At 39.8% G+C, this 22,394-nt stretch overlaps 2 protein-coding genes across 4 annotated transcripts in view; both read right to left on the minus strand.

Moving 5' to 3' along the window:
• col12a1a (collagen, type XII, alpha 1a) overlaps positions 1–12,913 on the minus strand; it is a 55,548-nt gene extending 42,635 nt beyond the window's left edge. For 2 of the 3 annotated variants that reach the window (XM_023401641.2, XM_023401640.2), the window contains exons 1-13: positions 12,748–12,912; positions 11,202–11,307; positions 7,107–7,223; positions 6,861–7,004; positions 6,138–6,191; positions 4,624–4,887; positions 4,255–4,419; positions 3,832–4,005; positions 3,406–3,696; positions 2,673–3,275; positions 1,588–1,866; positions 1,224–1,499; positions 838–1,110 (exon numbers count right to left, since the gene is read on the minus strand). In XM_023401641.2, coding sequence (XP_023257409.1) covers positions 838–1,110; positions 1,224–1,499; positions 1,588–1,866; positions 2,673–3,275; positions 3,406–3,696; positions 3,832–4,005; positions 4,255–4,419; positions 4,624–4,887; positions 6,138–6,191; positions 6,861–7,004; positions 7,107–7,223; positions 11,202–11,271 — 2,710 coding nt within the window. In that variant the 5' untranslated portion in view covers positions 11,272–11,307; positions 12,748–12,912. Of the gene's footprint in view, positions 1–837; positions 1,111–1,223; positions 1,500–1,587; positions 1,867–2,672; positions 3,276–3,405; positions 3,697–3,831; positions 4,006–4,254; positions 4,420–4,623; positions 4,888–6,137; positions 6,192–6,860; positions 7,005–7,106; positions 7,224–11,201; positions 11,308–12,747 lie in introns of all 3 variants that reach the window. The other variant, XM_023401642.2, reaches the window with a different exon arrangement.
• Positions 12,914–16,347: 3,434 nt separating this feature from the next.
• cdc50aa (cell division cycle 50 P4-ATPase accessory subunit Aa) lies at positions 16,348–21,438 on the minus strand. Its single transcript, XM_023401634.2, has 7 exons — positions 20,976–21,438; positions 20,083–20,202; positions 19,497–19,604; positions 19,321–19,408; positions 18,994–19,137; positions 18,693–18,902; positions 16,348–17,536 (listed from the first exon to the last, which is right to left on the minus strand). The coding sequence occupies exons 1-7, from the start codon at positions 21,222–21,224 to the stop codon at positions 17,343–17,345; spliced, it is 1,113 nt and encodes a 370-aa protein (XP_023257402.1). The 5' UTR covers positions 21,225–21,438; the 3' UTR covers positions 16,348–17,342.
• Positions 21,439–22,394: the final 956 nt, after the last annotated feature.

Genomic DNA, 22,394 nt, shown 5'->3' on the forward strand with positions numbered 1-22,394 from the left:
CCCCACTATGTGCCCCCTTTGTTGTCTATAAACTGTCCTCTATATATACAAAAATGCTCAACCACAGATTGCATCCAGCTTACCAGTAACTAAAATGTGGTAGTGACCTTTGTCAGATGAGCTAAACTGACAGGTAAAGTGCAGGTGGAGTAATACAGTATCTGAAATTCGTTATAAAATATTCCCCATATGTCTTATAAACCACTGTAAAACAATAAATCATACATCCCTGACAGGCTGAGATGTAAAGCTATTACCAGGCAAGCATAGGGCTGTCAAAGTCTGTTCCAAGCCATTTCATTAGTTTTCTAGGTTTACAAGCATCCCCCACCCATTTCCACCTCACTGCCTTCATGGGCGGCAAAGCCACCCTAACCCTCAGTCCATGCCAAAAAAATTACATCAAGAGCCACATTCCTGTCTTTTCCCCTCTAACCACAGCCCGTATACTCAACCAACCTTGCAAAGTCAGAGCACAACTTCCTTAAATCTGATGTAGTTGCCTGTGAGAAATACGAGATGCTACATTATTGAAGGGACATCTAGAGAGACAAATGACCTAATTTCAGTTTTACACCACACAGGACTTTGAAAAACTATAAATGCTAATGAACAACAAAATTTCCCTAAGTGTGCATGCCTAAATCTCTGAGGTTTCTTTCCTCTGGAAAAGAAGCTGAGCACAATAATACATTTGTCTATTCAGCAGTACCCACTTGCTGAGCCCACAGCCACAAAGCGTGCTTCACATTTCTGTCACACATTGGCTACAGAAATAATCCTACCATGCTTCAAAGATTTCAAATTAGACATTAGCAATGTGACTTTCTCCCTTACCTTCTAAAGTGGTTCCTGTGCCCAGAAGAGGTTCACCCAAACCGGAGGAATAGCGAGCACTAACAAACAGCTCATATTCAGTGCTTGGTTTTAAGTTCTTCAGCAGAGCCTGGGTGTTATCTCCTTTGACCGATATCTCCTTCCTCTCACCACCGTCAGCAGGTTTGAAGGCGATACGATATTGAAGGACATTTCCTGGAGCAGCCTGCCATGCCAGTTTCATTGTAGATATGGTCTCGTCAAAGACGCGAAGGTCACGAGGAGAGCCACGGACTGAAAGGAAACAAAAACGGATCAAACACTAATTCATTCCAGGTTTCGCACAAGTGTTTGCCACTTGCTCTTAACAAATTACTTCCTAATGACCAGTAGCTTTTCTGACTCACCTTCCTTAGTGGTACCATCGACCTGCATCTCATTCCCTAGGCCAGTAGCATACTCAGCAGACACAGACACACGGTAGGTGGTAATGGGGAAAAGCTCCTGGAGGACCATGGTGGTTTCAGTTCCAATTGTCTGTGCCTCCAGTGTCTCCCCAGCACCATTCAGTGGAACGTAGGACAGGCGATACCTGATCACCGAGCCTGGAGCAGGTTGCCATGACACCCTAAAACTGTTTGTTGTCTCCTCTGTAACTCGTAAGTTTCGTACACTCCCTTGTTCTGAAAAGAAAAGAATTTACAGATGCTAAGTATTCTCATTTTGATTACTTTAGCTGTATTGGGTCAAATCCAAGGAAATATCTCTTACCTTCAAGAGTGGTCTCTTCACCGGTCAAAGGGAAACTGTCTCCTTTATCGTACTGAGCAAAGACGTTGACTTCATAAGCAGTGAGGGGATAAAGGTGGGGCAGAACAGCTGTGGTGGTATCTTTTGGCACTGCCAGGGAAATGTAGTCTCCGGTGACATCTTCAGCCTTGCGGAAACGCACCAGGTAAGACAAGACAGCGGCAGCAGGGGCCGTCCATGTGGTACGGAAGCTTCTGGAGGTAATTTCAGAGAACTGCAAGTCTCTGGGTGGAAGCAGACCTGGAAATCAAAGATTACTTGTTGAGAAAGTGTGTCATTGAAAGGCAGTGTATGGGCCTTGATCATGTTAATGATCATATTTTGCTATAAATCTGTTAAGTTTAAGGAACTAATGAAGCTCTGTTTAATTCCTTTCTCCTCTCTGTCCATTGCCTTGGCCGGGGAAATTACCTTCAATTACCAGCAGCAATGAAAAGCAAAGCATTGATGTAACCTTGTTCAGCTGACAAGGTTAAAAAAATGTTAAAAAAAAAAAAAACAGGCACGGAATGGTACACTCACTAATTGGTGTGTGTTTTGGGACTACAGGCTTCAGTATCAATAAGCATAGTGTGTGAAGTGATGTCATTTTTACACTGTGTGGAACAGCCACAGCTCTATTCTCTCTCTCTCAGAGCTTGGGTAGCCATAATTATCAAGTCAAAATAGTACAGTTGTTCCAGTCGATGTAAGTGATAACAAATGGTGTGATAGAGCTCATTCAAGAAACAAGCTGTGTGGTTCTGTGGTATGTTTATTGGCAGGCTATGGTAGAGTGAGTTGATTAAATTTAGCTTGTACATTGTCTGACAGCAATTTACACAGTGTAATAATGCTGTGTTTTGCTTTTCCTTGATTTCACTGGCTCTTTTCCACCAACAGACAGTCAGATGTTACAGTGTCTAATAAAGGGACCAACATGAAGATGCTAACATACTTAGCAAATGGAAATGGTCCAAAACGGATGCCAAGAAGTCACGGGCATATTACGCGGCTACCCTTCAAGTAACAATTAGCATGTCATGATATTCTATCCTCCTACTTACTTCTCTTTTTGATGTTGAGTAGCTCCTGTTCAATCCTCAGACAGATGGACTGAGTCAGCTCCTTGGAAATCCTCTGGAAGGCATCAAAGTCCTCCACCTCATAGACATGAGTGTCTGCTGGGGGATTAGCAATGGCCTCCAACTCAGACCTCACTGCATCCTTCACACCAACGGCAAAGATCTCCACATCGATATTCCTCAGGTTGGTGGCTGCGTCCTTAAAAGAGTCTGAAGACTTTCCATCTGTGATCAGGACCATGACACGGGGGACATTCTGTCTTGCTCCACGGGAATTGATAAAGATCTTCTCCCTGACATAGGTCATGGCCTTGCCAGTGTTAGTGGAGCCTCCACGGTAGGGGAAGGTGCGCACAGCTTTGACAACAGCATTAATATCATGGTGGGTGTTGAGGGCAAACTCAGTGTGTGGGTCGCGACTGTACTGGACCAAGCTTATCTGGACCTTACTGGGGCCGATGTCAAAGGAATTGACCAGAACCTCCAAGAAGGCACGGACTTTGGCAAAGTTTTGTAATCCAATACTGTACGAACCATCAACAAGAAGGACCACATCAGCCTGCACATCCACTCCCAGAGAGCACTCTTGAAAAAGACAAGAAATCACAGGTTAATTTAATGAAATGAAATTTGATGAAAACAAGGTGATTAAGTAAAATCTAACCTGAAAATAGTCAAGAAAAGATGCAGGTCATACACAATCAATTTATCTTACCTGTTGACACCTTGACAGGTTGGGTCTTCTCCATCGCCTGGATGGGTTCACTGGGAGTCAGACCTTTGAGGGCATACAAGCTGATCTCATACTCAGTCTCAGGGGAAAGGTCACGGACATTTATGGATGTCTGAGTGGGTCCAATGTATAGCTCTTGGCGTTTCATTCCAGGTAACATGGGAATGAGCGTGAGCTTGTAGCCTGTGATTTCATCCATGGAGATATCCCATGTCACTCTCATTGACTTAGATGCAATTTCAGTGACCTGCAGGTTAGATGGTGCCTCCACCACTGAGGAAAAAAAATCAAAGGAAATGAGAAAATGTTGAGCTGGGCTTTTAAGATGTATCTTAAAAATGCTAAGCTAAGGGGCATTTCATGTCAAAACTATATTGTACCACATTTAATAAAGATCAATTGACTCACTTTCTTCTCCGCTGACCAGAGAGCTGAGCTGGTCATCAACACCGGAGCACACCTCTGTGATGATCTTTTTCTGTACCTCTTGGATCAGGTCAAAGTTGGGAACATTGTACACATGTTTGTGATGAGGTGAGGAGGCAATTTCCCTTAGCTCATCCTCATCTGCTCCTTTGATACCTAAGTGGGAAAATGTGAGGTACAACAATGTTAACTCATGTTTTATCTCACAGTCTGCATTACAGATGTGGAAGACTGTTGACGGTTTTAGAGTATTGTGTGGGTCAGAAAAAAACAGCAGTACCTGACTTTTACCAAGTCAAATATCTCACAAAGAACAATCAGTGGAAAATCTAATGGCTTCCAAGAACAGACAGACTTTCACATGGTAGAGCGCAATTCAACGAAACACTGAATAACAAACCATACCTAGGACAAATATTTCCACTCCAATGTTCCTAAGTCTTTTAGCATACTCCTCCACTGGGTCCTGGGATTTTCCATCAGTGATGATCATGGCTACCTTTGGAAAACCTTTTCGGGATCCAGCTTCCTCCGTGAAGATGTTTCTCAGCAGGTAATCTATGGCATCACCTTGAGACAGAAATGTATCTACATGTGTATTTTTGAATACTTCTCTTGCATGCATAAGGTCACATCATTTATGATCACATATAAATGATTTTTCACATAAAAACTATTAATAAAATCACTAACAACCATACAAACCCATATTGGCTCTCTTGCAGAAGCGTACAAATCTATTAAATTCTACCTTTCTGCTAATGAGCACCTTACCTGTCATAGTATTTCCTCCCTTGTATGGCAGGGAGTTGATGGCTTGGAGCAGGTCTCCTCTTCTGGTGTAACGGGTGAGAGGGAACTCTGTGCGGGTATCTGTGCTGTACTGAACCACGGCCACCCGTGTCTTGTCCTCGCCAATGTCGAAGGCCCCTGCCAGGGCTGCGATGAAACTGCGGATGTGCTTAAAGTTTTCTCTGCCCACGCTCCATGAGCCGTCCACCAGAAAAACCAAATCTGCTATTGCACCGACCGAGCACTCTGGAGACAGATATTGATATTGGAGAAATAAGAAAGTCAGTCTGGAATAGAAGCATTCGGAAATTATGTAACACAATTTGACTGATCCAGATTGGGAAGAGTTTGGCATTTGTGGTTAATGATTTGTGTAAAAACTAAAAGCACATCCTTTATGTCTCAAGTGGTAAGCCAAAAATGTGCCAATTAAGGTATGGCCGCAAAAGCTTGGTCTTGGAACAATATTTTCAAACTGGCCCATTTCTTCTTCTGTCCGTCTAAATAAAATCAAACCCTTGACAGTTAGTTGGATAACTCAGAGAAATGCATTCTGACATCAAAGGAAATATCAACCAGTGCCAAGCAGAGGACTGGTATAGCCATTCCAGTAGACAGAGTTAAAAATGTAACTTTATAGACTAAACATTCAGCAGAGGTTCCACCAGCAATGTTCACTTTTATACTTTCAAATCCTACGGAGCATTAAATCATAAGAAATTCTCTGGAACATACAGGATGACTTTATTGAAATAATTGGCAAGGCTTATGTGGATGGACTTTAATCTTCGTTCCCCTAGGTCTCATTGACTCTAAATTCTGTTCCTCACATCTCATAAGCCTCATTTTTAAAAGGCCCATCTTTCTTCCTCAAAATTCCCTGACCTAATGTTGAAAATAATGGCATGAAAGTAGAGGTTTAGTCAAATAATTTTTGTGGCCGTGAAGGGCTTTCTGAGTGCTTAACCATGAGTAAGGGTTTAGGAGAATCTGGAAGTGTGGGTACAGTTTCCAGTCATCAGGTTGGGAGGAGGAGGGGGGCATGACATGTGAGCATGTCCTCCTGTCAGTGACCATAGACCAGGTCTCATGACGTTTGGAAAGGGAGAAATCTGATTAATAACTGTGCCACATATTTTGACAGCTCAAGGGACAGCACTAGCCTCTAGGTTGCACAATGAATAGGTCATTGCTTGACAACCCCCTCCTGCTCCCCTCCTCTCCATGACGCATAACAGAAGCCCTGTCTCCTTTTTTTTGATGTGCTGACTGGTTTCAATTAAAAGAGCCAATGTGCGCCTTCCCGGTCACTGTCAGAACTCCTTCTGCTTACCCTGTGACAACCCTGACAGAGGGTAAAATGTACGCCTGACCAGATTATTCCATGAGAGAAAAACACTGTGATGACAGTCATGAGGGGAAAAAATTCATTAAAAAAAAAATTGGAAAGTCAGCCTTGTTCAGATTTTGGTTGACACTACCGTAAACATACTCACTGATTGCATCTGACTGTGGCCTCCTGACTCGTCCACTGGTGTTACTGGACTGGACTGAAACACAGGAAACACTTGGTGAGTTAGGGCCGCACATTGCTGTATCACTGTGGGCTTTTTTCACAGCGGAAAAAGCCAAATTAACACTTCGTATAAGCTGGTCGAGAGGATCAAAACCACATGCACACAAACACATATCTTCTATGCTGCGTTAGCTATAAACAGTGAGCAATTCAAGATTTAGTAAACAGATGTGATTCCTCCCTACTTTTATGTGTCTCATGTGGCTAGATGAAAATGCGGAATAAGCTGTACTCTTATTAACGGGAGAATATCACTTTTAGAAGCACATCATATTATACAATTCAAGTGTACTCCATATATTGTGAGAGGAGATAATGTTTGGTATTAGTGATCTTGATGTCACACTAATGAACATCAGAATGTATAATGAATGAGAAGACAACAGAAATGTTCATTGACCTTTACTGACCTTCTGGATACAACAGTACCTCATGCCTTTACACACTAGCAATACTATATCATTATAAAGAATTTTTTTAATTATTTAAATTATAAAGTTCACAACCAGCAGACGTTACACTAATCTCTAGCAAACTCTAGATACAAAAATAGGCTATTTTATTGACTTCAAAGGTGCTTGTGTGTTATGTGAAAAAAAGACCAAACAATCTATATCAACCCCATATGACCCTGTGTACTTACTGGTTAGTTGCCCAAAGATGGGAATGCTCTCCTCTGACCCATAATAGGAGTTTATGGACACTGAGTAGTCCAAGTCAGGGGTCAGGTTACTGATTGAGGTCGTAGTGGTGTAGGCATCAAGGGTAAAGTCTCTAACCGGTTCATCTAGGAGAGGAAATCAAGCAGTAAATCACCTGTTGGGGTGCTGTGTGTGTGTATACACTGGCAGGTTCTTATCACTGACACAGGCGCTGACTCCATACTGACCTGCATCTGACACAACTTGTATTCTGAAGCCATCTATCCTTGCTGAGGGCCTTGCCCATGACATATCCACTGTGTTCTCATTTAGAATTTTAAATTTCAAGTCTGAGGGAGGTTCCACTGCAAATAAGAGATGAAACAGCATTAAATCCCAACAAACACCAATGTGTGTATAAAGATGGTTGTATTTGTGATCAAATCAAACGAAGACATTTTTAATCAAGCATTCACACTGATCCCAACGACAAACACTTCATGACTGAAGCGGACTCGTTCGTTGTTGGGGACAGACACATATAGCACTGACGTCCATTTGTGAGGGTGACGAGTAAAAGAACACGACAACATTGAAAAAGTGTGAGAAGCCATTTTGGAGCAAAATGACATTTGTTTGAGTTGCCCGACCAAGATGGCCAGCAACTCAAGCACTGGCATACACGTGTGTGTGTGTATGCCAACATGTGCACGACTCCACACAAACGCTACCAAAGTGCAAACACTGAGTGAACCATCCAACGCATGCTGAGTGCAGTCATTACAACGCATGCCTCGACCACATACTAAACTGCTTTTATGATGGAGTTGATCTCAGCATTACAAAAATACAACAGTGACTTCATTCTCAAGTTACTGATTATACAATGGAATCAAGGTTGCCATATGTTGTTGAAGTAACTCTTGACAAAATTGAACACCATATGTTATATATACGTTGTATATAAACATATTTCAAAGACAAGAAGTGGTTTGTTGTTTATTTGGTTAAGACTCTTTACACAAGTGAGTGGCACACATCCATTGCAAACCTTTTAAAAAGAATACACAATTCGTCGCCGGAGACTCTTGTGTACTTTTTCATTGGCAGCATAATGCATAAGAAGGCATGAGAGAACAAGATTACTCGAGACACTCAAAAGAATGTTCAGATGTACTGCAACAGAGGAAGTGTGTACACTGAAATAAATACAGGAAAACATAAACAGTGTGACAAGACCACGCGCCTTTACATCGAGCTGACTCGATCACAGCGTCATGCATCATGTACATGAGAAAGTTGTTTGGTTCAACAACTTTGATTGACTGGACGGTAGTTTCCATGTACAGTTGGGACCACACAGACAGAGACGACAAACATATTTTAAAATGATATTCTTTCTTACAGCTTCGAGGCCACCAGCTGAGAGCTAATGTTCAGTAGCGGAGATGTGTTAACGTTTAGTACTTGTCGTTTACATGCAAGAAATTCACATCAAAGCATTTTAAGAGTTGAATCTAAAAGTGCTACATTTCCTTTTTGTATCAAGTAAGTAGTTAGTTTTAATTTTCTTATCTTATTAGTAATCTCTATTAGTAATTAAAATAAACTCTTGATATGGTGCATGCAGCTCTGCTCAAGAAGTTTGGTTAATGTAGAGATAATTGGTGTTTGGAGACAAAGATGCTTCAGAGTGACACAATCAATCATTGAAAAACAGTAGAAAAGAAACAAAAGAATAAAACTAATTTTGTGAGACCATTACAGAGATTAATGAGTTTAGCATGATGTTATTTACACTGACTTCAAGTGCATTAATCCACAGTGGTACCAGTAGTACCAGTCCATGCAGAAGACTGTAAGATGTCAGCAAAGAGTGTTGCCATGTGAGTGCATGCTATAGCTGTAAAGTAGAATAAGAGTGCCACGGGAGGCGAGAATATCATTGTAAAATACACTTTGGAGGAGGAAGCCATAGCTTGGGACACACTGAATGCACAGGCAGATGACAAACAGGAGCCCACTAAATGCTTAAACACTGGGATTGGAGGATCACCAACCTGGCATATCAACTCAAGGAGCCCCGATGGGCCGTGTTCCCCCTGATTTCTCCGCGAGTACTCATCTCCAACACCGAATGGTAAGGGGTATGGAAGTGTGTGTGTGTGTGTGTGAGTGTGTGTGTGTGTGTGTGTGTGTGTGTGTGTGTGTGTGTGTGTGGGTGGGTAGGGTGTGTATGAGTGGTGGGATGGGTTAGCAGCAAAGCGATGAATGGTGGATTGAAAAATTCGTAATAAAAAGATTTAAAACCAGTCTTCACCTGCATGACGCGTCCGCCACTCCCACTTTTGTTGATGGAAAGATGGTTTGAGCATGTGAATTCAATTTGTTACAATTTCTTTGACCATATGTCCATCTGGCTTTAAAATATGCTTAACCTCCTAGGACCTGGCGTCCACATATGTGGACCTCACATTTTGGGTTCTCTAGACCACAATACTAACTTTTTCTCAACAAGGGCCTGGTGACCACATATGAGGATATTATACTGCCACTCAGTAATAGAAATGTAAAACTAATGTCCTCATATGTGGACATCATTTTTCTCAGGTCCCAATCAGAATAAATAGCAAAGAGAAATTAAAAATGCACGCCATGCAAGAGTTCGGGTCTTAGGAGGTTAAGGAACAAAGATGGTTTTGTCAAAATAACAAGCTCTGGTATGTTATTTGGACCTTGTGGTTGCTATTGTTATATGAATGTCTGTCTCATCAGTTCCTAATAAAGGACACTCCTGGCTCCCAGGGGCCAGAGTCTGGCTACTGTTCTGTTAGTAACCTCTGTGTTCAGCCAGCCAGCCAGCTATCCTGGCCTGAGCTGCTGCCAAGAGGAGAGACCAAGAAGGGGAGGAAAGAACACCGACTCTCCCAGAGAGGCAGGACAGATGCCAAAGTAATTCCACAACATGTGCTGACATTAAACATTACTGCATATTAACTTTCCATATGTATTGCAACTCAGCGTTTTTGTGAATGCCCGCAAAGAAGCCCGAGAAAGGCTCTTTGTCTTTGTGCTGTCTGAGGATTAATTTGCTATTCTCGTATTTCATCTTTCCATTCCGTTAGTGGAGATATGTGAGAATAGACGTTCGACTCCTCTCACCACGCCAGAGAGCTTTCAAAGGAAAAAATCTGAAGGTTTCCATACCATATTTCCATATTTCCCATTATTTGGACTGAAATGTTTGCATATGAAATTACTTTGAGTCATATTCTGTCAAACCTACTGACATGTTGTTAACAGACTGTTGTCGGCCTTTGTGACACATACAGCAACAAGTATTTAATTACTACTGAAACAGTCATATATAAGCGCAAATCAGAGTTGGAGATCAACAAAGTTATTCACGTATGGCTCTTAAAGATCATTTTTAACCACTCGCATGTTTCCATTTATTAAACTTTCTAACAACAAAACTACAGTACTGGCTCCATAATGTGACACTAAAAACTTTTGATACTGACAATAAAAAAAATTATGCTATGTTTTATACATTTTTAATGATGATTTAAATCACTTTAACTATTGTACTGTTAATGTACTCTAAAAAAAGCTTACTGCTGCAACCACTCTAAAACCATTGCAGTGAGATTTAGACAGGTTTACAAGATCCTGCTACAACCTCATATGTGATCTAGCAGCATTTCAGTGCCTAATTACCAAGGATTCTCAATCTTGCAACCTTTGCTTTAGTCAAAGTGCAGAGATAAACAAAAAAAACGAAAGAGCTACAGGCCTGCTAAAACATTTCAGAGGAAACATTTAGCCATGAAATGAGTTTTGTTCTACTCTTAGTGTGTGTCCTGCTGTTTAATGCATTCAGTTAAAAATTGGACATGAAATAAGAGTGCTTTAGAGTGCTTGGTATTTTATATGTGCCAAATTTGAATGAGAAAATTGTCCTTCAAGTGGTGGTTTAAACTATCTCAATTACAGCCTAAATACAAGTAAAGTGGTTCTGTAATGAGTCATGACAGATAAATCTGACAATACACGCTGCAAATGAGGGATGAAAGCATGACAATAATAAAACAATCAGTCACATGTCCGATATTCACATAGTCAAATAGCATACACATCAAATGAGAATAACTTTATTCAGTTTATCAATACAAATAGTTCAGAGTTTCCATGTGATGACTCTGGCATTAAAATAAAAGACTAATTATTGTAGCATAAACAACCAGGGAAGATCATAGGTGAAAGAAGAGAAGGATAAAGAGATAAAGAGACAGAGTGATATAGTGTAAGTGAGTGGACTGAGGCCAGGCGGTTTCATTTACCTTGAGCATCTACGGAGGATAACAAGGCTGCAAGGAAGGCAGCCGCGGCCAGTGACAGCCCTATCTTCATCTTTGGTCTTAGAGGGTCAGCAGCGCATCAATCAGTCTGAGGACAAAGAAATAAAATGAGTTTAAGCTGCAGATCTGCAGCTCATTTTGTCAGTGTGGTGCAACTAGGCACTACATCAAGGGAACATATTTAAGTCTGATTTACTGCTGCGCCCTGATACTCAGATTTAGACAGAGTATGAGCTGAAGAATGGCCAGTTTGCCTTTAACTAAGAGTGCATAGTGTTAATATGCAACATGCAAAGTCGAGCCGAATCCCACCCTGAATTATGTTTTTTTAATTTTTTTTATATGGAATCCAGATTGATAGCTCTTATTATTATTACACTGCTTTCCGTCATGATAACAAAAACTACATGCTCCATCTAGACTCGCTTACACAACAAGTGCCACACCTTGCTGCCTCCAGCTGACGCCCACACCCTGAGGTATAGACTAACTGCTGTAGGTATTCAGTAATGAGTGACTGAAAAAACATTTTAACACATGCTCATCTGGTTTGACTTTTATATAACATGTGGAAATCCAGGGCTTCGCTAGCAAGCTTGATCATTTTGGTGGTTCACTTTGCAGCTCACTACAACAGAATAGTCTTATCTATAGCTCATGTTCTCTTTAGCCCTACAGGGATGGAGTCTGGATGACCATATACAGTTACCAAAAACTGTGGTATCATAGTTTGCATAATGGTAATATTTTTTAAGTATTTGAATGTATAATGAGACATCTTCATAGCAGCATCTTTTGTAAAAAAAAAAAAAAAAAAGAAAGGGAAAAAAAAGAAAAAAATTGCACATTTTGTACCTTAAATCCTAAAATTGCTTCCCTAACTCCTCTCCTTCTCTTCAACAAGATAAATTCCTTTAGGACTTTGTCAAACGCAGTTACAGAAATAGAATACTTCATCTTCGTGTGAGGGGGTTACTCCTTTTACCAAAGGATAAGTTGCCTGAACCCCAAACCCACATCATAGTCTGAACTCAGCTTCTGTAAGTCTTTACCACAGGCTGTGCGCCCCTCCTGGTGCACAAGCCAGAAAACTGCAGCTATTCAGGGGCTGAGATTACTCTCCTGGCCCCATGGACACAAGGATCTGATCTTATCAAAAAGACTGAATCACACATAAACTGCTACTGAATCACTACATGGCCATAACCTATAATGACTTTATGATACAATGGCTTCATTTTCAGATAGTATTTTTAAACCAATGGCTTGTCAATGAAATTTCATTCAGTTCAGTTCAGTGAAGTTTCTGGGCGTCGTTTCCTAAAAAGTTTGTTAAAAATGTTGTTTAAAGTGATCTAGCCTAGTTTATTTCCTAATCATGCATGTGAAAAACTCGGATAATACAGAAAAAAAACTGCGTCAAAAATGTCAAAACCTTCCCAAATATTGTAAAATTGAAAATTTGTTATTTCTATTTTTAAAAAGTTAAAATAAGTAATTTGCAATAAATAAAAGTCAGTCTACTCACCTATTCAACCCCCTAAAGAATGAAGCGACCAATGTTCAGAGCAGCCTGCTTGAAGCTTCCTCCTCTGCAGAGTAAGAGAGAAGTGTCAGGAGCTGCGGCTGGACCCCTCTCTCCTCTCTCTGGCTACTGAAAGCTCCGCCAGCAGATGTCCAAGGAGGAAAAGCCTCTTTCCAAGTGGGAAGAATCTTTCCACCATCGGCTACTTAATAGAGGGGCAGTTCCCAACTCTCAATTTACCATCGTATGGGTTTCTTACGAAACCTCTGCCTGTCAGTTGATGTATGTCCCCTGCAAAGACCGATCCACTGTTTGGAAATTACTTTTTTTTTCACTTGCATTCCTTTGGTCTGTCAATTTAATGAGTTTCCACTGCCGATGTGACTTCACAGCAGGGGCACAGTTTGCCAGACAACAGTTAGAGGGGGGAAGCGTTTCATATGCGCAACAGGCAGCTTTAACTCATTTCTTATCTCAAATTCCAACTGAAATAAAAGTTGATTATTTGGTTTTGTAACCACAAATCTCTTGGTGTTATAACACGGCTATTCTCTCTTGATGTGCTCAAGATACATAAAGAAACAAAAACATGAGCCCATTTATTTATGAATTATTATTATTAAGTGTATTTGTAGCTAAAATGGGTAAATTAACTTTTGCTGGGACTGGAGATGTATTTCAGCAACAGCCCATCCTGCTACACAATGTAACAGTCTGAGCTACTGACCGCTTGGTTTTTGTTGCCCTCTAGTGTTCAAATCAAAGTACTACACTACATGTTAGGATTGATGAGAGAAATCTAATCTAACCTGATGAAAATACAGTTACAAAAATCAGTTAAGAGAAAAACTGCAGTCTCATACTGGACTCAAATTCTGGGTAAAAAATAAGATAGGTCTTGACCTTTTTCCAAAAATATATAAACTCAATATGAAAGCTTGTAGTAAAATTTACCAAACATCTACAGTAGGAATCAGGATTTATACAATCAATAGCCATTGATTTCAAACACAGAATGAAGTCATATTATTGGTAGGAGTAACAATTTCCCAGAATACAAATCTGTCCGGCAGATAGTTGGTGAGTTACACACAGCATCAGCATACTTGTTTCATCAGATAATAAAGTCAGACTGGACGATCCTGCTTCACTGAGCCTTCTTGGGAACTGCAGCAGTAAACATCTCATGGACACGATGTATCCACTCCCTGTGAAAACATCACACAGTATTACAGATGTGACTGAGATAGAGCAATGAGTTGAGCTTGGCTTCAAACAACCCTTTATGATTCATCATCAAATTACAGTCATTTTACTTTCAAAGCCATTTTCAGTGCCCCCACTGTTATGCTCCCTGGGGGCAAGTCACTGGTGCAAAATGTGTTTTACCCAAAAACCAGACTGAGACATCTGAAGTGAGTCTGACTCAGCCAATCTCAGAGAAGCGCTGACATACCAAACACAGTGAGAGTCATTGTGGCTCTGTAGAGCAGAGTGGCCTTTAACCCGCCCTTAAGATGGATGGGGAATTTGTTAGCCTCCTGTTTAAGAAGCAAATACAGATATATACATGGTGTGTGATGGACTTTAGCTTTGTTTGGTTCTGTGTGTGTTTCTGTTTATATAGTATTCTAATTTTGTGGAGTAATACAAGATAGGTATTTTATATTTTGAATAAATATAAGACATAGTTAGTATGTTTGTTTTAACATAAATCCTGCCAGTATGCCACTTCAGTTACAGTTTGCTGGCAAAGAGCTTAATCTCTGGTTAACCATAAGCAATTAAGTGAAGGCGTACAATACACCATGCAATGAAGCAGTACTTACTCTGTGATTTAGAAGCAAGGGTAGACCACTTTTCAACTATGGCTACAGTAATTTCTAGCTCTATGCAAGGATCAGCATAGCCCACCACATTGGAACATTGATTTAGCAATGGATTTTTAATTAGCCTTTAGCAAGCATGATTAGTATAACTCCAGCGCCAGCTATAGTCGAAGGTCACTGAAACATTGTTATCTGTCAGGCTACAACAGAATGCGATAATAAACTAGATTGTGTCTCCAGAACCTGGGAATAAAGGAAAAGCTTAAACATTATCATTATTAGTGCTAAATAATTTAATGTCTCACTTTAAACACCAACATATTTGGCTGTTTAAAACAGAGTTTTCAAACCTTTAGTCAAACATGCACATGATAAGATATATCACAAATCTGAAGAATCTCACATACTTGATGTTGGTGGGACTTACTCACATTGGGATTGTTCTCAAGATTAACTCCACTTGAAGGAGCTTTTCCTTCACTGTTATCAATTTCTCTGTCATCAGTGCTTGAGATGGTCTGCCTGGGAAGCTGCTGAACACTCAAGTGATACAAACACTTAGCAGAGGATTTCATGGTTTAATCGGTTATAATTTAACCATGGGAAACAGTGAATAACTGTGATGAGTAACACTTGAAACAGTAAGAGAAATTGAAATGGCACCAAACACACAAGGGGTCAGTTTCACAAAGACAGACTTTGAGTATGCTATGGCTTAAACATTACAAATAAATGCAATGAATTCTGGGTAACTTTATTTTTTTCAAAACAAAAAAAATGGCCGACCAAGTCACGATTTAACCGCTCAGCTCCGTGTACCCTCAGGATAAAATGTTTGTCTACTGGAAGAATTCAACAGGTACAGAGACGTGTTACAATGGAAATTCAGCGAACAGTGTAACATTAAGAAGAAAAACTCTGACGAGAAAAAAATTGCAGTGACAGTAAACAGTGTTGACAGAAACATCAGATATGTTCAAAAAAGATGTAAAAAATATGGTACAAGACGCAAATAAAGAAATGTTTAAAAGAAGAAATACTAAAACAGGAGGAGGACCACAGGAAAAGCTTAAAGACACTTCAGAAATTGTATTGAAGATACACGGTGGGAAGTCGCCTCTGTTTTGGGGGATAAACGGTGGACGGGAGAGAGGAGTATGTGGGGTCAACAGCGGTGCGACTGGAGCTCCCCCACCCACACCGGCCAGCGCTGACCACAGCCCATCAGCAGCCTCTCGAGAGGGACAGACAGAGGCCAATGACAGCCGAGAGAACACAGGTAACACATGGCCAATAATGTCTCTAGTGATTTTTTTGAATGACAGCAGTCAAAAAAAAGTTTTACTTTGTGACGGTGGTTTTGGTATGCTTATGGTTGAGCAGGTAACTACCTGCTAACGATTCAACGATTCGGCCTAAGTGCAAGCTAGTGTCGTTTAGTGAGACAAGTTAGCAAAGTTTCTATGACAGTTCAGCAAGTTGACCTCCACTAGTGTTGGTGGTAATTACATTTTCAGCTACAATGAACCACTTTGAAGCAAAGTGTGCTAAAAAAAAAATTGTTTTATGCGGTCGGAATGGTGACATCTGCTGGTCAACCCACTAAACTACTAAATCAAACGAAGGTCAACTCACTGCTCGTCTTTGATTTTTTGTTTGTAAAGGCTAATTTTACAAAAACTGTGACATCCGGTTTCCTGAGATCTTTATCAGTTATTTAATGTGAAAAAATTATATTTAGTGATGTGCAAGAAAATCACCAATGACACCAATACATTGACCAAGTTGTTTAATTGGACCCTACAAACCTTATAAAAACCCATAAATTTAAATTTTACCAATTAATAACTAATCAAGAACGTAATATTATGACTGAAGACAAGGTGAAACGAGAGAAAATCTAACAAATGGGACACTTTTAAAGTGCGTATCATTTGGTTAACATAAAAGAACGCAAGATAATTTAACTAAGGCCAAACTGTAGAAACTTAAATATTGTTATGCTCTAATCAGCCAGAGCAACTTCCCAGAGTCTCAGAAATAAGAACACTGGATAGGGTGGTATAGGAGCATGTTTCCATCATTAATAACTTTTGGATCATAACAGTATTTTCAATAATTTAAAAACAATACCTTATGACTGCGTCAGTCTCTTCATACAACCAGTCACAGCGGAGGGTAGATAACCACACTTTTGGTACTATTTGTCATGAAGGCTCTATGATTCTCCAAGGGTGAAATACTTCTTGTTTAACATCAACGCTTATCATAATTTCCAGCACGCGAGCAACGATTATCCCATCCTATATTCAAGGTCATCTCAAAAACCACAGAGGTATGTCAGTGAAGTATAATGGTACATTCATCAGCAGGACATATTACAGTACATAGTACGGACAAAAACTTTAAATATACATACATCCTTCAGTAATTAAGCCATTTGCAAAGCACTGCTAAACTGAAACACATAGTTTGATTATGTATTGATAAATAGAAGATTTAAAAAAGACAGGCAATGACAATCTCAGCAGCCGACTTGAAGCTTTATGCACAGAGATACAGACTCTAGCATCTTTCTTTTTACCTTAAAATGTCCTACACATAAATGCAGCTTTTTATGAGAGACTTACAGACGCTGCTGTCCTTCCACAAACACACAGACAATTACAGAGACCAGTGAATTCACACTAAAGTCAACAAGCAGTCCCGAACGGACCCTGTAGGGTCATCCATGCATGCAGAGACGGGAAAACGTGATACAAGAACTGATTAGTTTGGAATATCTGCACTGTTGTTGCGAGTGTCATATTTATGGTGGATGATGAGCAGAACAACACCCAGGAAGAAGCAGATGGAGCCCACAGTGATGTAGGCGATGCCCAGGAAGGGGTTCTTTCCTCCCATCCAGGAAATGGTGCTCAGGATCATTCGCTTGCGACCATCAAAGCTGAGCACAGGGTAATCTGATTTAAAGTGGTTAAAGGAAACAATTGGGGCTTCTAGACTGAGAGAAAAGTACAACAGGATTTATAAATAATCTACACATAAACTATTAATTTACGATTAATGTACTGAAAAAAAACATTTATAGACGTTATCAAGCAGTTTATCTAAAAGTTCTTCTTAAACTATTGCTCACTAGCCTTTTTTCAGTAGCAGAAGTAAAAGTTTGACGACAAAACCTAAATACCCAGACGCTGCACATGTGCTGTCAGTAAACTGCACACAGCAAGCTCATGTTCACTGGCAGAATGCTACAAATACAATCAAACTTGGTGTCTTTGCACAAAGTGATTTGTTAGGGCTGGGTGATGTCGTTAAAATCATTATCAGAATATTAATAAGTATATTTTTATCTATTCATCAATATAGGCATTGTATACAAATTCACAGAAAATGAAATAATGTTCAAAGCTATAAACTGTGCTCCACTGTAAGGCATTACATGAAATCAAATTCTTCATATGTGCAAAGCATGAACTTGAATAACTAATTTTGTGGGTTGTACATTTTCAGTTTAGTTCTCCAGAGCTAGACTTGTTTCGGTATACCTGTGTTGTTGTAAACATTATGTACATGCATACCTTGTGAATTACAAGTTTCTCCATCTGGGGTCTGATCAAAGCAGCTGGTTTAATGACATGCCTGATTACCCTTGCTAAGTAAATCCAGAGCCCTCTCTACTCTGGAACATGTTGAGAAACAAAATGAAATGTTTCTGGGTTTTACTCAGCCTAGTTTTTAAGATAACTGTTGAAAAAGCCCCTGAAGTGGACATTAAACAAACAGAACTTGAGCCACAGTGAGTATAGTGGTGTTTGCTCAAAGTACAATATTTGTTGGCAAACCGACAAAGCTAAATAAATATTTACTCGATGTTGTTGAGGTGTTTTGGTGCTCACTAAGTTCCGATGTGTTACTCTGCCAACAGGATTTGTGACTTTAAGGCAAATTTATGTGAATTATAATGACATAAGATTATTGTGTCTCTAGGTAATAAATCACAGCCTGTGCAACTTAACATGAGTGAATAAAATTCATACTAGCCAACCCTACAGCTGAAGACTACCTCTAGTTTTAACTGTGCGGTAGAATTCCAGGCTTTAATTCAAAGGATACTGTAAGCAATGTTCAAGACGTATCTGCCACTGGGTAAAGTGGGGGTCGTGCTAGACTTCTTCTGGATGATACGGTAGAGCTTGCGAAAGGTGGGCAAGGCAGCAGTGCGCATCCACACAATGAAGTCCTCATTGATGAAGCCGTTGTTGTCAGGATCTGATGGGTCCAGCTCATACACTGGCCTCCTCCAGTTCACTGGCTTAGATGTGCCTGAAAAAGAGTAAGAGAAAACCAAGCTAGTCACTGCAGTTAAGGTGTTTTAAGTGTTTTGAAGTGTTTGTGCACAGTTTGCTAAAATCACCTTGGAAAGCTACAGAAAGGTTGTTGTTTGCACCAGGATTCCTGAATTTCACATGCTTGTCTGTCCACCACGCGATGCCCTTCTTCACCAGAGGAATTGTATTTCTGGTGCCATTGATATCAATATGATACAGCTCCAGAGTGTCTGAAACAAAGAAACATTAGATTCAATATTGGTGCATTGCAAGTGTGGTAAAGCTTTGTTATATACAGAGCTTTTAGTAGGAGTTTAAAAGGTCAGATAAGACTTGTATTGAACACATGAGAAGGAATAATCCTTCCACTGCTGGGGAGAAAAATCTGAAGTTGTTCACCATTTCTCACTTACCATTGAAAAGGCTGTTAGCTATGGCCCCACATGGAGCAATGGGATGTCCATCACTCGTACGGTATGGCTCACATTCCTTGCTGGGAGTCTATAAACAACAATGAAAGTTACAATAATGCAAGAGGCTTTTACTGAAATATCTGCATGATGAAAAAACAACATTTTCAAGATTGTACCGTCAAAGCAGACCGGTCACCATTCAACTGGCTGTCATCCCTGGACTTCACATAGCGTCTGTGGTTTTGATAGAAGTTGGATAAGCCGTAGTACATAAACACATTGCTCTGCAGGGGAGGAGAGATTGTGTTATAGACTGCATATGTAACAAATATTGGTCTCTATGTTTTTAGATCAGATAGATGTTGTTTTACCCCAGTTTTATGTTTGTTGCACCTAAAAAACTGTAACTGTAATAACTTGTAACCCAAATCTAGGCTGTAGCAAATGATACTGGTGTGTGTTATGCGAAATCTGTTGAGACTGAAATGTAACTGGCTGTGAGCTTTTTATAAACAATCAATAAGAGCCTTCTGAAAGTTACTGGAGTGCATATTTTAAGTCTAGAATAATCTATGACAATGAAGGCTCCAATCAAACCTCGAGTGTGCCTTTCTTTGGACTCAAAATAGAGCTTAATGGACATTCACTGTCGGAGAGCATTTTCCCCTTTCATTGCACAAGCAACACTATCAGTATTGGAGGTGAAGGCATGTATTATTCATGGATCCGCATACTGTAAGCTGGTGCAGGTCCTCAGCTCACCTCAAATGGCTGCTCCAATGTGAATTCTACAGAGCAGAGACATGGTGCTGTGTTGTTCCAGCTGAAGTTCTTGGCACAGCTGTAGCATGGACTGTTTATGTCCACACCAGTGTAATCAATCTGAAAATGAGTCAGTTAGTTACAGAATTGAATATATTAATTACGTTTAACATTTAAATGCATATTGTTTCATACTGCTCCACATACATATGGATTTAATAGGCACAACAAGTACATAAAACTAATTCTGTACAATACAACTTCCATGCAGCACATCCTATTTTCATGATGAAGGTTACATTATACTCAGGTTTTTGAGAAGTATTGATCCAACTTTAAGTTTACACTGAAGGCTGTTGTTTGCAGTGCTACTGAATTGCACTGTTATACTGATCTCTTCATCCAATATTTAGTCTACCCTCTTGATACAAGTGGGTTGTTGGATTAAAAATGTGTTTCTAACATTTTGTATACCCTCAAATAAAAACTGGGTGCTATACTAAGAGGGTTTCTAACGTCTTGTCATATCTCATGTCTACAGATAATATAAACCAGTGGACAAAATACTTCCCAGTTATACAAATAAATTCAGTTAACAGCACCAGAAACTGTTTTCAAAAATTACATAAAGTTGTGTGAACACCTTTTTAAAAGATTTAACAAGAACTGGACACTGTAACTTAATTGTGTTCTTGCTTGCTCAGTTTGGCACAATCCAAAAAGCAGCACTAATTTCAACAGGTTTACGGTACATGGCTTGCTGCAGTTAGCTAATAATAACAACGTGAAATGCACTCTGTGGAAAACCGTAGAGGAACCTTGTTAGTGGTGGAGTTACAGTTAGAGAATTAAGAGATGCGCCGGTTAAAAGACCGGTAGACATTGTTCTGTACCTCGAACTCTTTGATGTTGTTTGATGTGACATACAGGCCGATGCCGATGGGGATGAAGATGAGACCGATAACGAAGAAGGCTGGCAGTACGGTGCCTGCTGTCAGGATGGGCTGCCAGGCTGGTAATCTCTGCTGTTTGAACGCCGTGTTGTCCGGCTTTTTACTTTTCGCAGCCCCTGCTCCGCCGTGACTCGAAGCGCCCGAGTGGTGTCCGTCTTCTTCCTTAGCGTTGTAGCTTGACGCCATCATGGCTGCAATCCGCTCCGAGCAAAATAATCCACTTCAATTGACAGCCGACAGTTCCTCGGTAATAGCACACGGTAAAAAAGAGACAAAACGTTAAGGTAACGGTTAAAACTATCTAGAAGGCGAAACTTTCCCCCTGTCTAATTCAAACATCTACTTGTTGTAGTATTGGTTTTATCTGTCTAGTTAATCTCATCCCGAGGAAGAAGCCGGAAGCTTCTGAGCCAATAGGATGTTAAAACCAAGCAGTTGCGTCATCCTAGAAAATAAATACGCCCCTTTCTCACGCTGGCTGTTATGCACAAACATCTGGTGTTAAATGTGACGATCTGTGGTTATGACAGTTGAGAAATTTAATTCAGAATTTACTCTGAGAACCATCTATCTACCTTTATGTGGGTTGAATCCTCCTCTTGAAATTTTCTGAGGTGATTCCAAAAATTGCTAATTAAATATATTTATATTAAATAATATTTGAACATAAGTCTTCTTTGAAGTGTTCACACATTTAATCCAACAATTCAAGTGTTCATTATTCAATGGTTAAGTAAATGTTGGCACAATATTTAAATTTAAAAACATTTAAGCTACCAATGATAAGAAATTCAGCCTGAATGGAACTTATCAAAGCTTTGTATGGCAATGTATTGCTGCCACCATGACAAAAAGTTATAATGTGAAAAAAATCTTGTTTTAATGAGATCTCCTTTGCATTATAAGAAAAGTTTAAGACATAATTATGTGAAATAGCAACAAAGTTGTATTATATAACATATGTTGTGTCTAGTAATAATTGTTTCTTATTATAATGAGAATCTTAACAAAAAGAATTTTGCCATGGTGGCAGCAATATGCTCCCCTAACTTTGTTGAATAATCAATGAAAGACAAGTTAAAATGACTCACTTAGAGATAGCTTGTTTTCAAAGCAAAACCTTTCAATGCTTTAAAGTCAGTTGTCTTTAAATACAGTTGTTTAATGGCATATTTATCAATAATGTAATGATAATATGGTTTTAATGTAGTCTGTTACAATTATTTATCTATTTTCACATTTAAATTCCCTTGGCCGATGGCAGCATTTTCAAGTGTAGCATCTGAGTGTATTTCTAAAAGAGTACTGACAGTGTAATGTTGCAAAAGCATGACTTATGATAGCTACACAGATGAAACA

Source organism: Seriola lalandi, unplaced genomic scaffold, assembly GCF_002814215.2.
Source record: "Seriola lalandi dorsalis isolate HSWRI2012SDOR001 ecotype SW California unplaced genomic scaffold, Sedor1 jcf7180002053711, whole genome shotgun sequence".
Lineage (NCBI taxonomy): Eukaryota > Metazoa > Chordata > Actinopteri > Carangiformes > Carangidae > Seriola > Seriola lalandi.